The sequence below is a fragment of the Podarcis vaucheri genome, assembly GCF_965113315.1.
Source record: "Podarcis vaucheri genome assembly, chromosome: 15".
Lineage (NCBI taxonomy): Eukaryota > Metazoa > Chordata > Lepidosauria > Squamata > Lacertidae > Podarcis > Podarcis vaucheri.
Window position 1 is genome coordinate 17,560,396 of NC_138753.1, and position 13,915 is coordinate 17,574,310.

At 45.8% G+C, this 13,915-nt stretch overlaps 1 protein-coding gene across 4 annotated transcripts in view; it reads left to right on the top strand.

Moving 5' to 3' along the window:
- FLI1 (Fli-1 proto-oncogene, ETS transcription factor) overlaps positions 1 to 13,915 on the top strand; it is a 119,505-nt gene that overhangs the window by 100,626 nt on the left and 4,964 nt on the right. For all 4 annotated transcript variants that reach the window (XM_082201465.1, XM_082201466.1, XM_082201467.1 and 1 more), the window contains 3 exons: positions 9,281 to 9,352; positions 11,742 to 11,804; positions 12,215 to 12,262. In XM_082201465.1, coding sequence (XP_082057591.1) covers positions 9,281 to 9,352; positions 11,742 to 11,804; positions 12,215 to 12,262 — 183 coding nt within the window. The remainder of the gene's footprint in view (positions 1 to 9,280; positions 9,353 to 11,741; positions 11,805 to 12,214; positions 12,263 to 13,915) is intronic.

Here is a 13,915-nt window from a genome sequence, read left to right on the forward strand (position 1 = left end):
ATACCTTGTTTGAATGAATGAATGAATGAATGAATGACTAATTCTATGACCTTGATGGCTTTGATGTCCCAGTCTAATGCAAAGCAGGCACTCATGTACCCCTCTGTGGTTAAAATGCACAAACAGGACATATTTCTATTCAGATTATTGTAATTCTCTATAGATTTGTATAAATCACCATGTGCATGTTTATGCAAACCAGTGTCCTCTTTTTCCTCAGTGTGTTTCCTCTTTTTTTGTGGGCAGGGTGGGGGGAGTTGCAACGTGCAAGTGGTTAGCCTATTGCAGATAGTGGGCAGACACCACCACTCCTGTTCCAACGAGGATGGCAGTCAGGGCAATGAGTTTTTTTTTTAAAAAAAACCTTCCCTACATGTGAGGTCCAAATCTGTTCTTCCCTCCAAACACACACACACACACAGAGAGAGAGAGAGAGAGAGAGAGAGAGAGAGAGAGAGCGCTATGCAATGCTAAAAACTCTTTAACAAATAGCACCTCTTGCTGTGCCCTCAGAAGTAGAGTTACTCTAGAACAGGGGTCAGAAAACTTATTTAGCAGGGGGCTGGTTCACGGTCCCTCAGACCTTGTGGGGGCTGGACTATATATATATATATTTGGGGTGGGATGGATGAATTCCTCTGCCCCACAAGTAACCCAGAGATGTATTTTAAATAAAAGGACACATTCCACTCATGTAAAAATACGCTGATTCCCAGACTGTCTGCGGGCCAGATTTAGAAGGCGATTGGGCCGCATCTGGCCCCCGGCCCTTAGGTTGCCTACCCCTGCTCTAGAAAGAGTGAGTTCTAGACCTTTTTCCACAAGGGAAGGATCACACACACCCATAAGTAATATATTGGTTTTTGAAGCATCTTTTGTGAATGAAGGAAGCCATCCTGCCAGGAAGACCTTCTGCAGATAGAAAAACACACCTTTGCTTATCCTGAGAGCCAGTGTGGTTTAGTGGTTAAGAGCGGTAGATTTTGTAATCTGGGGAACCGGGTTCGCATCTCCGCTCCTCCACATGCAGCTGCTGGGTGACCTTGGGCTAGTCACACTTCTCTGAAGTCTCTCAGCCTCACTCACCTCACAGAGTGTTTGTTGTGGGGAAGGGAGAATGTTGGCCGCTTTGAGACTCCTTCGGGTAGTGATAAAGCCGGATATCAAATCCAAACTCTTCTGAGAGATTTCATAGAATTGGAGGGGAACCCCAAGGGTCTTCTGATCCAGTCCTCTGCAACGCAGGAATATCAGCTAAACTAAAGCATCCATGAGAGATGGGCATTCAACCTCTCCTGAGACTCCACCCCCTCCCAAGGGAGTCCCTTGCACTGTCAAACAGCTCTTCCCTTCATTACGTTCTTCCTGACATTTAGTTGGAATCTCCTTTCTTTTTAACCGTCTCTCCCTCTCAGGAACCTTTGCATCTTTCCCTCGTTCCTCCCCCCCCCCCTTTTACTGGCCAAACAACCCCAAATCCCAGTCAGGACTTGGCGCACCAAAATTTGCTGTCGTCCCCCACCTGCAGTCACCACCACGTATACTTTATGTTGTTGTTGCTGCTGCTCCTGCGTGGAACTATAAAGTCAGGATTTTTTGGTTCCAGGAGAAACAGTAGCTTGCTCTTGGGAGCTTAAAAAAAAACCACCACTGTTTTCCTTTGAAATTCCAGTGCTGGTGTTGTGTCTGCATTTCTCCCTGACCCGCTTTGGAGGTAGCCATGTGCATTTTTCAGAGAGAGAGAGAGAGAGAGAGAGAGAGAGAGAAGGGAAAAAAGGAGGGGAAGGCAACCCCTCCTGGAAACAAAGCCCTGTTGTCTCTGTGCTGGAGCAGGCCGGAAACACTGCTCACAGGGGATCCCTGAAGGCCAGGACTGTCCCAGCGCAAGACTCCAGTGGGCTGAATTCAACCTGACAGCTTGTCTGGAGCACTTTCTAAGTAACCATTATCCTTCCTTTGCCCCTTGCTAAATAAGGGGGCTTCTCTGCCCCCATCCATCTCCCTCCCTCCCTCTGCCTTGAGTGCATGGAGTGCAGTCCTCTGGCACATGTGTGCAAGGAATGCGCTGGAGGGGATACCTTTGCCCCCTTCAGAAAGATCCCAGACTGATCCGGGCTTTTTCCTAAGACAAAAAGTTAATGCGTTTCCTGATGGTGTGTTTCTACAGACCAACAGCGTGTGTTGCATTGCGCCTGTGCTCATGCGTACGAGTACTGAGTTTTGGCTGCATGCACGCCATGCAATTGAATCCCATTTCCTCTTGCCCAAGAATCCTGGGGACTGCAGTTTTTTTTTAAGGGTGCTGGGAATCGTAGTGCTGGGAAGGGTAAGCTACAGCTCCCCAGATTCATAAGAACATAGGAAGAAGGCTGCTGGATCAGGACCATGGGCGCCTAGGTAGTCCAGCATCCTGTAGTCACAGGGGCCAACCAGGGGCCCCAAAGGGAAACCCACAAGCAGGATTCGAACACAAGATCCCTCTCCTTTCCTGAAGCTTCCAGCAACTGGCATCCACAAGCATTGCTGACTCCAGCTGTGTAGGCAGAGCGTAGCCATCATGGCTAGTGGCCATCGATAGCCCGCTCCTCCTCCGTGAATTTGCCTATTGCTCTTTCAAAGCCGTCTGAGTCGATAATCATCATTGCCTCCTGTGGGAGGGAGTTCCATAGTTTAACTTTGCAGAGAGGTAATGTGCGTCAAATGAATGGCATGTCCGCAGCCTCGCCATGCAGAAACGGAACCAGGGTCGTGTCCTGGTTAAAAGTGTTGGATGAGGACTTGTTCTTCTAGACCCCACTCGGCTGTAACGTTCACTGGCTGACCTGAGCTGGTTGCTATCTTCCCGCCTAGCGTACCTTATGAGGCTGTTGTGAGGATTACGTTGGGAAAGAGGGCACAGAACCACGCAGATGCACCCTGAGCTGTTTGGAGAAACAGATCTTGCATTTCTATTGGCTGCAAGAATGTAGAGTCCAATTCCTGAAAATCTGTTTGATTTTATTTTTTTGCTGGGTGGAGGAAGGCTGACAGCAGCATTACTTTCACCAGTGGAGTCCCAGGACTTAAACTAGTGCAGGGGAACTAACACCAGCACATCCCTGGTTGAGCCAGGATGAGGAAGACCCACCTGTTGTGGGGGCACCTATTCTGAACATACTCATCCTGCCAGACCTTGGGCTTGGATGGTGGTTCAAGTGGGTGGAATTTTCCCCACCTCTAATCTAAAATCACTTTAAATTATTTTATCTGCATACGCTGCAACCCCACTCTCAACATACCTTTCCCTCGGTGACTAACAATGGAATAAGCATAAAAGTGCATTTTCTTTTAAAAAAGAAAATAATAAAGTTATTGGCATATAGATGAACACATCAGGAAGCAACTGTTTATTCAAGAGACTAGGGGTAGCTGACCCCTAAGCCAGATCTAGCCGGGAAACTGAAAGCTTGATCACCCCATTTCAGGGCTGTGGGGCTCCCTCCACGCTGAGATGGGGAGAGAAAATGTTTTCTGCTTGCAGGCCCTCCTGGCCCTCCTGAGAGGTTGCTTACTATCAATGTGGGCCTCAGGCCAAAGGGGGTCAGCTACCCATGAAGCAGGCGATTAAATCAAAACAGTTCTACATGTTAAAAGATGCTAACATTAGCTGTTCTTAAAAGCCTGGGAAAACCAGAAAGGCCAAAAGGAAAGTACAGTGGTACCTCGGGTTAAGTACCGTATTCATTCCGGAGATCTGTTCTTAACCTGAAACTGTTCTTAACCTGAAGCACCTGATGGCCGCAGTGCCGCCATCGCGTGATTTCTGTTCTCATCCTGAAGCAAAGTTCTTAACCTGAGGTACTATTTCTGGGTTAACGGAATCTGTAACCTGAAGCGTATGTAACCTGAAGCGTATGTAACCCGAGGTACCACTGTATTTCTTTAGGCAAGCCGTGATTTCCAGTGCATCTTATACACCAGGGGTGTCCCTGTAAATGCTGCCAGACTCCAACCCCCATCAGTCCCAGCCAGCTTGGGCGAGGTCAGGAATGATGGGAGTTGTAGTCCAGCAGTATTCAGAGTGTTCCCCCCCCCCAGGTTCCGCATCCTGACAATGTAAATCAGAAGTAAGCGCCACTGAAATCCATGGGACTTACTGAGGCCTGAAGTATTTTATAGGCCAAGGCTTGCAAGGAGCGATTCAAAACTGAAGCCTCCCTTATAAGAAACACCAGCACAAAGGCGGCAAGCAGAGCTGCTCCCAGAAATTATCAATGAGGCCTAAATGGTCTGCAAATCTGAGAGATCTTTGGATGAAAGAGTCCATGACGTTGTAGACATTGTTTAATATCCTTTTTCTCTGGTTTGCGATAGAGTCTGTGTTCATTCAAGGACCTTCTGGATGGAAACCAGATGGCTGCAAGATGACGGCTCTTGAAAGCCTCATAGGATTTATATTGTGCTTTTTAATTTTGTTTGGAATTGGACACACATTTGTCATGGAAGCCGTCACAGAGATCCTCATATCTGCTGAAGCCGGCAGGATGGCAGCGAGCTACACCAGAGGGCAGCTCTTTTCCCCTCATCATTTGCAAAATATTGTTACGTGCCACCTCAGTCTCCTACATCACCCTCCAACATTTCTCTGATGAAAATAGGGGTGCCCTATTCCATAAGAGGGACACGGGTGGTGCTGTGGGTTAAACCACAGAGCTAGGACTTGCTGATCGGACGGTTGGCGGTTCGAATCCCTGCAATGGGGTGAGCTCCCGTTTCTCTTTCCCAGCTCCTGCCAACCTAGCAGTTCGAAAGCACGTCAAAAGTGCAAGTAGATAAATAGGTACCGCTCTGGCAGGAAGGGAAACGGCTTTTCCGTGCACTGCTCTGCTTCGCCAGAAGCGGCTTAGTCATGCTGGCCACATGACCCGGAAGCTGTACACCAGCTCTCTCGGACATTAAAGTGAGATGAGCGCCGCAACCCGGAGTCGGCCACGACTTGACCTAATGGTCAGGGGTCCCTTTACTTATGGGGGACTTCTGGCCCTCCAGAAGTCATTGAACTACAATGTCCATCATCTCAGGCTGTTTATTCCATAATAATTATAATAATTTAAATTATTTATATCTCCCCCATCTGACTAGGTTGCCCCAGCCATTCTGGGTGGCTTCCAACATATAGATAACAGCATAATAAAACATTAAACATTTAAAGGGTTGCCTTCAGATGTCTTCTAAAATTTGTATCTTATCTCCTTGGCTCAGGGGTAGCATAATAACTCTGTACCTTCCAGCATTTCTCCGATGAAAATGGGGACCTCCTAAGGAAAAGCAGGGCATTTTGGGATCGGATCAGAAACCAGGACGGCTTCTGTAAATCTGGGACTTGGAGGGTCACCTAGCGGTGAGAGACTGCAGGGATTCCAGGCGCTTACCTAGGTTTGGTTTCCTTGGAATGAAGCTCAGCAGAGATTGTGGTGTCTATTGGATATATTTCCACACATATGGAGGATGGGGGGGCTCCCAGCATCAACACCCCAACAGATACTGCTTCTCCATTAGTTGCAGCTCTGGATCCAGCACAGAGCAAGCAGGTCTCTGGGTCTCCAGCTTCCAGCCTGCTTTCTAATCAGCTCCCACACACCCTCTCTTTCCCTGCCCCCCCCTGCAGCTAGGGGAAGGAGAAGCACCACCCATTCATTCTATGGGCGGGGCGGTAAGGCACATCCATTTGTTCTATGGCACAGAGCAATTTATTTCATTGCAGTCATACCTCGTGTTACGTCTGCTTCATGTTATGTTCTTTCAGGTTACGTCCTGCGGCGACCCGGAAGTACTGGAAAGGGTTACTTCTGGGTTTCGCTGCATGTGCACAAGCGCAAAATGACATCACGCACATGCACAGAAGCAGTGAATTGCAACCCATGCGTGCGCAGATGCGCCGCTGCGGGTTGCGCTCTTTTCATGTTGCGAACGGGCCTCCGGACGGATCCCATTCACAACGAGAGGTATCACTGTACATTAATCACTATGATTGACTAGTCAGCCACAGCCATTGCCTAGACAAAGGGGTTGGTCTGGCCATCTTGTTTTTGTACATACTACCCCACCTCTAAAGATACAAAATCCCAATAATTGGAAGGGACTCGAAGCATCATCCAGACTGACCCTACCCCCAACTTCCATAGCTCAGAGCTGCATCTCAGTGTTTGGCTGGGGTGGGGGCGGAAATCCAGCGTCTCCTTCCAACTTTGCCCAACTCAACAGGCTGGCTGCGAGCTCTGTCACAAGAATGGGATTGTTTTTGCAAAATAAATAAACAGAAACCCCGTGCTCTGGATTGCTTCCCTGGCTGAGAATGCCTCATTGTGTCTGAAACACATTTTGCAAGGCTCTGGGTTAGGTGGCTGCCGAGTGCTGCCGTGGTGCACACATTGCATTCATTTGGCTGATGGCAGGGGGGTGGGCTTTGGAGCCAGAGAGCCAGAAAAATGTTGGCTCCCCTGAGCAACTATTGTCATTGTCATTTTGGAAAGATGTGGAAATGCACTCATTAAGTTCCCAGTTGTTGCTGATTCCAAAATCCCCAACCCAAAGCTCCTCTTCCAGGGGCCATGTCTCCCTCGCAGGTTTCAGCTGGAATCATAGAAGCACAGAATGGTAGAGTTTGAAGGTACTCCGAGGGTCATCTAGTCCAACCCCCTGCAATCTTTTGTCCAACGTGGGGCTCGAACCCATGACCTTGAGATTAAGAGCCTCATGTGCCACCAACTGAGCTGTCCCAGCTTTTAGCCTCATTTCTTCTCCATTCTAGCTGTAGCGTTGGGCCAATGGGCTGACTCCATATAAGGGAGATCCCCGTGTTTCTATTGCAGAACGATGAGGACTGGGATCTTGCTTGTTTTTAGGGGAAGGACTGTAGCTCAGTGGTAGAGCATCTGTTTTGCATGCAGAAGGTCCCAGGCATCTCCAGGTACACCTGGTAGAGATCTGTGCCTGAAACCCTGGTCAGTGCAAACAGTACTGAGCTGGATGGCCCAATAGGCTGACTCAGTATAAGGCGGCTTCCTGTGTTCCTAGCGAGCTAATCCCTGGGTGATGAGACAGTCCCACAACCATCCCGCATACACGCAAATACACACAAATAACCGACGAAACATGCATCATACATACAGATGACTCTGCCTCTGTTTGTCTGTTGTTGTTTTTAAAAAATCCACACCAGCTTCTAGCATTTAAAAAAACGAAACCAGGAAAATACCAAGGAAGCTTTCCCTGCGCCAGCTGGAAGAGACAACAACATGAGGGTTTTTTTTTCCATCTGACAATTTTTGCAGTCTTTGTCATTCCCAAAAGGAGCAGACAATAGGATCTTCTGGCTTTAATTTGTTTGGGAGATTAAAGCTGTTCTCCATCCCAAGAGCATTATCTCAGGACTGGTTTTAAAACAGCCCTTTCAAGGGTCTCTCAAGTGCCAGGTTCACCAGATGGCAGGGATGGGAATTTGCACTTGTGGCTAAAGGAAAGCGACAGAAAGACAGAAAGTGGTGGGTTTTTATTATTATTTTTACAAAAAGAACTGAAAATGATTGGCAAGGACCAAAAGTTTTCTCAAACTTTCTGGTGGTAGGTTGTCAGTTTCTTCTTCCTTGCAAAGTGTATTATTTCACTGACTCAGTGTGATCACATCTACTCTGTATATTTAATACATGATTATACAGCTTTTAACAGTCATGGAGAATCCTGGGAACTATAGTTTGCAAAGGGTGCCGGGAACTGTAGCTCCAGGAGGGCAGAACCATTAAAAAAAACTACGCTTCCCAGGATTCTCTGTGAGTGTTAACAGTGGCATAAAATTTCTTTAAATGCACACCATGGAGGTGACCTTGGACCAGAGCCTAGTAAACCTGTCGTATACAGAAGTGCTGTGCAGGCAGCACTGTTGTAGTTTTAAACTTCCATAATGCTGTTTTGTTTTGAAAATAAAAAACCAATGAGCCACAAAAATGGGGCATCTCATTTGCTGATGGTAAAATGTTGGAAGCATTTAGTTTTTTAAAATGCTGGTTCTTTTCTTGTTGAGTAAGGCTGTGGCTCGCCCTGTTACTCCTTTTGGTATTAGGCTTTGGTCCTGTGGATACTCATTCAATAATATCTTCCGGTTTCAAATCCTGTTGATTCAGAGCTGTTACCCTGAGGGAAAATTCTTGCTCTCTTGGAACATGGAAATTCCAGGATTTATTAATATTTTTTTTAGCGGAATTGCTGGCTGGAAAAGATCAAAGCCAGCATGTACACACATTGAGTATTCAAATGATAGAATCATGGAAATGTGGGGTTGGAAGGGACCCCCAGAGGTCATCGAGTCCAACCCCAACATCCTAGGGCTGCTGCAGCTGCCACCAAGAAGCAAAACAAGGCAGTGAGTCAACAAAAAGTGCAAGGGAAGTGGGAGGACTGAGGGAGGGCAGGCAAATGGTAAGAGAGGTTACGATTTGGCTTAGGGTTACATGTCAACAAGTGTATTCACATTTTTTAAAAGGTCCCACAGGAAGATGGTGCCTGTGGTCTATTTGGCATGAGCACCCTCTGCATATGAAACAGGACACCCCCTGTGTCTGCTTCCTACATACTGTATTTTTCGCTCTATAAGATGCACCAGACCACAAGACGCACCTAGTTTTTGGAGGAGGAAAACAAGAAAAAAAATATTCTGAATCTCAGAAGCCAGAACAGCAAGAGGGATCGCTGCGCAGTGAAAGCAGCAATCCCTCTTGCTGTTCTGGCTTCTGGGATAGCTGCGCAGCCTGCATTCACTCCATAAGACACACACACATTTCCCCTTACTTTTTAGGAGGGAAAAACTGAGTCTTATAGAGCAAAAAATACGGTATTCCTTTCAAGGTGCTATTGGCTACGTCCGTTATTTGCATGCTGCGTCTCCTGGGCTCAGCTTGACTTTTGAGACGTCTCAGAGCACCTCACAGCTGCCGATGGCAATGCCCGCCTCTCACATGGGTGGGCTGCAGCAAATCCAGGACAACAGGAGCGAGGGATCTGTGGCCCTTAAGATGCTGTCGGACTCCAACTCCCATCAGTCCCAGCCAGCATGTCCAATGGTCAGGGAAGGCAGGAGTCATGGCTCATCAACATCTCAGAGAGCACCAGCTCACCTCGATCCCTAGATTGTAATGAAAGCAAGCACAAATTTTAAGCCACCTCCTAAAACCAAGCCATTATTTTCTCTCATTCTTGCCTCTGTGCCCTGCTCTAAATGAAACATTCGCTGCTTCTTCTTTCCTAGATGCTTCTTCCTACGATGCAGTCAGAAGATCAGGATGGGGCAATAGCATGAACTCCAGCCACAACAACAAAAGTGAGTTGCCGATGGCCTAGATGACAACTGGCACATCCTGTTTAACTTTTAAAAAAATTGAATTAAGCGCTACAACAATGGCTATGTCCACCGACTCTTCTCCTCTCACACAAAGGAAAGAGAGAGTCTTTAACCCACTTTGACCTCAAAATAAGCAGAGACTTCAGCAGATTTCTTCGGTTAGGCATCTCAGCTGTCACTCTCATCTGTATCTCGGCTTGAGAACACAAGGTGTTCAGCTGAGATATAGAAAGGGAGAGTAGTGCCATTGGCTCTGTTGATGTTCATACCGTGGAGGAATGGGGTTAAGTGACGCTGAAGTCCCGACCACCTGTGTTACTGTGTTTTAATTTTAGTTTAAGCCATCTCAAGAACTTCCATTAGTAAACATGCGTAAATATTGGGTTAGATTCAGACTTGCTTTATGAAACATGGGCTTTATTAAAGGACTCATGACAAGTTAGGCATGACTTCATTTGACTCCCTCTATTTTCAGTGGGAGCTCTGCTCAGCTAACCCATCTATTTATTTATTTATTTATTTATTCATGTATTTAAAATATTTGTATGCCGTTGTATCATAAAAAAAATCAAAGCAGTTTATAGCTTTAAAAACATACAATAAAAACCATTAAAAAGTTTCAAACAGACATCAGTTAACATTGCAGAAGGGATGTTTACTTTAGCATCCCCCTCGTAGCACAAAGTTTCTGGGCAGCTTAGAGTCATAAAACAATGTAAATATAAAATGAAACATTTTTAGAAAGCATTGAAATCAAAACTAAATAAATGCAAGCAGGATTTATGACGGGCAGATCAAGTTTTTGTTTTGTACCACCTAATCTGTAAATTCACCAAAGGCCCGCATAAGACTCTCTATGCTGTGATCGTTGACTTCTCCTCAGCCTTTGATTTAATAGATAGGGGACAGCTGTGGAACAAACTGGCCCATTCAAAAACAGATAAAAGACTTCTCTGGCTCACCCAACAAGTACATTGAGGGAACCTCATGCAAGTGAGACTGGGCCTTCAAGGCAATTCCAATTAACAGAGGTGTCAAGCAAGGATGTATACTGGCACCCTTTTTTGATTTTTGATCAGGATGCCAACCAAGACAGAGCACCCATCATTGCCACCCATTACTCTACTTGGTACCCCCCAAGTTAAGATCAATCACTCAAGGCCCCATGACCTTGAGACTCTGACCTTCCCACAACTACGCAGGGCCTTTGTGGAACTAAGATTTCAATAGATGCCCATAGCATATTTGGAGGGGAGATATCAGGAAATTCCCCATATGGATTGTAAATGTATACATGGATGCAATCTGGCAGAGGACATCACACACTATCTGCTGATTTGCCCCCTGTATACAACACCCAGAGGAAAATTTATACTGCCAATTCTTAAATGGCTTCCAGGTCAATCTGCACAGGACATAGCAGTTGAACTCCTAGCAGATAAACATCTACAGGTACATATTACACACCAGGTAGCCAAATTTCCACTGGCAGCCAAGAAGCTCCATTCCAGCTACGTGGCTGCACTCCAATTTTAAGTTTTAATGTTGTAAATTTCTTTTTATGCTGTAAACTGCTACAGGTTACGTTGTATGAATTTAGATCAGGCATAGGCAAACTCGGCCCTCCAGATGTTTTGGGACTACAACTCCCATCATCCCTGATCACTGGTCCTGTTAGCTAGGGATGATGGGAGTTGTAGTCCCAAAACATCTGGAGGGCCGAGGTTGCCTATGCCTGTTTTAGGGGAAAGTTTCCTTTTATTCTCCATTGTAAAGGCCTTTGGCTATATACAATAAAATTGATTGCCTTATCAACTAAACAAATGCAATCAAAATAGGACACACAACACCCCTACGATTAAAATGCACAGGGTTTTTTGTTTTTGTTGTTTTTACAAAAACAGAGAGACCCAAACTATTGTAGGTTATCTGGAAGGCCAAGAGGACCTTGGATTGACTGAGTCAATCTGAGAATATTTAGGGGAGTGGGGGGAAGCCAGCAGGACTGTGGGGGTTGAAGGACAGAGCGGCTTTGTGGTGAGGTGGACAGAGTGGCCTAGTGGCAAGGTGGGGCAGGGCAACTGGGAATTCTTCTCTGGATTGGATTCGAATCCAAACCAGAGAAAAATCCAGGAGCTGGTAAGGCTCACCTCTTCTCCGAGGCAGGCTTTTTTGAGCTCACAAAGTCTCTTGCTCAGCCTGGCTCAGGAGAACTTCACCAGCATCACTCATTGGTGAAAAACACGGACTATGGCGACAAGGTCTGCCTTCAAATACTGTATTACACAGTCTTCTTTTATTGTGCATGGAATCTGCTTCCTTTTTTCTCCTGCGATCTGAAATGCTTTCATTTCTCTGATACCCCCAGGTCCTCCTCTGGGAGGGACGCAAGCTGTGAGCAAGAGTGTGGAGCAACAGCGACCCCAGCCAGGTACTGGTGTCGAAAGTTTATTCCCTTAGAAAAATATGTATATACCCAGCTAGATGGGTGGAGCATTATTATTATTATTATTATTATTATTATTATTATTATTATTATCATTATACCACTATGACATAAGAGTGGTTTTACGCTCACCCAAATCATGCCTATTTGCCTCGTAATTCAGAAAGTACACAGAGGTGATGCACACCCTTAATAAATATTCTATGTATAACTATTGGTTACCCAGGAAATGAACAGCAAGCAAGGATCTCTCAGGTGCTCTTATGGACAGTGGAAATAGCATCCCGTTGAAGCTAACAATAACATTGCAGTTTGCAGCTGTGATAAGTAGCCTTTGGTGCAGAGGACTGAACAGTGTCTAATTTCCTTTTCCTTTTGTTGGTCTCTTTACTTAGATCCCTACCAGATTTTAGGACCTACCAGCAGCCGTTTAGCCAACCCAGGTGAGTCTAGTGGGTCAACAGGTTAACAGCCCATGGGCTCATTCTATCTCTCCAGTTCTTAGATCAATACCTTATGGCTCTCATCTCCTGTATGGGTTGCAGTTCTCACTCTGGGTCCCACCCCCCACCCCGTTCAATGAAACACTCACCAACTATTGGGGTCACATGTTGTTTTAGTTTAAGGTCACTGGGTTTCTGTCCAGGGAGCATTCCTGTTAGCTAAGACCTTTTTTGGGGAGGGGCGAGCACAGTATTCATTTTGAAGAAAGAAAGAAAGAAAGGAGGTTTGTTGAATATATATTGGCTAGCTGGAGTTTTCTAAATCCAATGCCAAGATTCACAAGGCTTGAAAAATCATTACCTGAACACAGACATCCTAAGCACAAGGAATGTCATTGTTGAATTCCGAAGGCAGGTATGGGTGGGTCATAGTTGCATTGGCAAAACAAAAAATAAAAAATCCTGTCAGTTTCATCTGGTCCAAGAAATAATAAACCAATGTATGGCATTGACTTGATGGATCAGCTTATACCTCACCACAGCCAGTTTGCTCATTCACAAAATATTAGCTGGAATTTCTGCAGCTGCTTTGAGCATGTGATTACATTGTAACCAGGCAGAGGGCCTTCTCAGTGGTGGCACCCGCCCTGTGGAATGCCCTCCCATCAGATGCCAAGGAAATAAACAACTATCTGACTTTTAGAAAACATCTGAAAGGCAGCCCTCTTTAGGGAAGTTTTTAATGATTGGTGTTTTATCATGCTTTTAATATTCTGCTGGGAGCCAACCAGAGTGGCTGTTCACAAGGCGAATTTCCTCCTTCTCCAATGGCTGCTATTTAACAGAAAACAAACAAGCAGAGTGTTGTGATCTTTCATTCATGGGAGCCGCCAGGTAGACCAGCTGTCTGGGGGCCCCAAAGGGAAACATAAAATTTACTGAGGATAATAGGTCATCCTTGTTTTTTAAAAAGCAGCTGCAGGGGGAGGAAGCGTGACCAGGTCTGACCAGGAGTAGAGCTATGAGGAAGGGTTTAACCCTTTTCACCACCCCCACGAAGTCCCAACAAAAATCCCCTCTGAAGCTTCTATTTAATTGAGTGGTTCTCAAACCTTTTGAGGCCGCCACCACCACCTTGATTCCATAAACTTGCCCCCACTGCCCTATACCCAAATCTATAAATAGCATCATTCAAAAGAACACAATGCAGTAAAATTCGCAACAGTAACAATTAATTGCACATTTATTCAAAATCCAATTAAAGCTATAATTCAACAAAATTTGATGTACTTGATCCTGTGACATCAGCTTTTCAAAATCTGATAGTCATTTATACCTCCAGTACCTCTTGCCTCTTAGTGCCCTCCTTGGTAATTCCACCCCCCATGGGGTAGTATCACCCACTTTGGGAACAACTGGTTTAATGGGGGACAGTTCATTATCACTCTGCGTCAAGGGGGGATTGTTATATCCACCAGAGGAAACTGGCTATTGGTGCCACCAGCAACTTCTGGCAATGGCAGCTTCATAGGAGGGAGGCTTTTGTCTAGACTACAGTATATAGAGAAAAGGGTTCCTAAAGCTGCAGTCCAGCCCTCACAAATGGCTGCCATTTCACATGCACACCCTGACAGATAGAGAAGATACATTCCA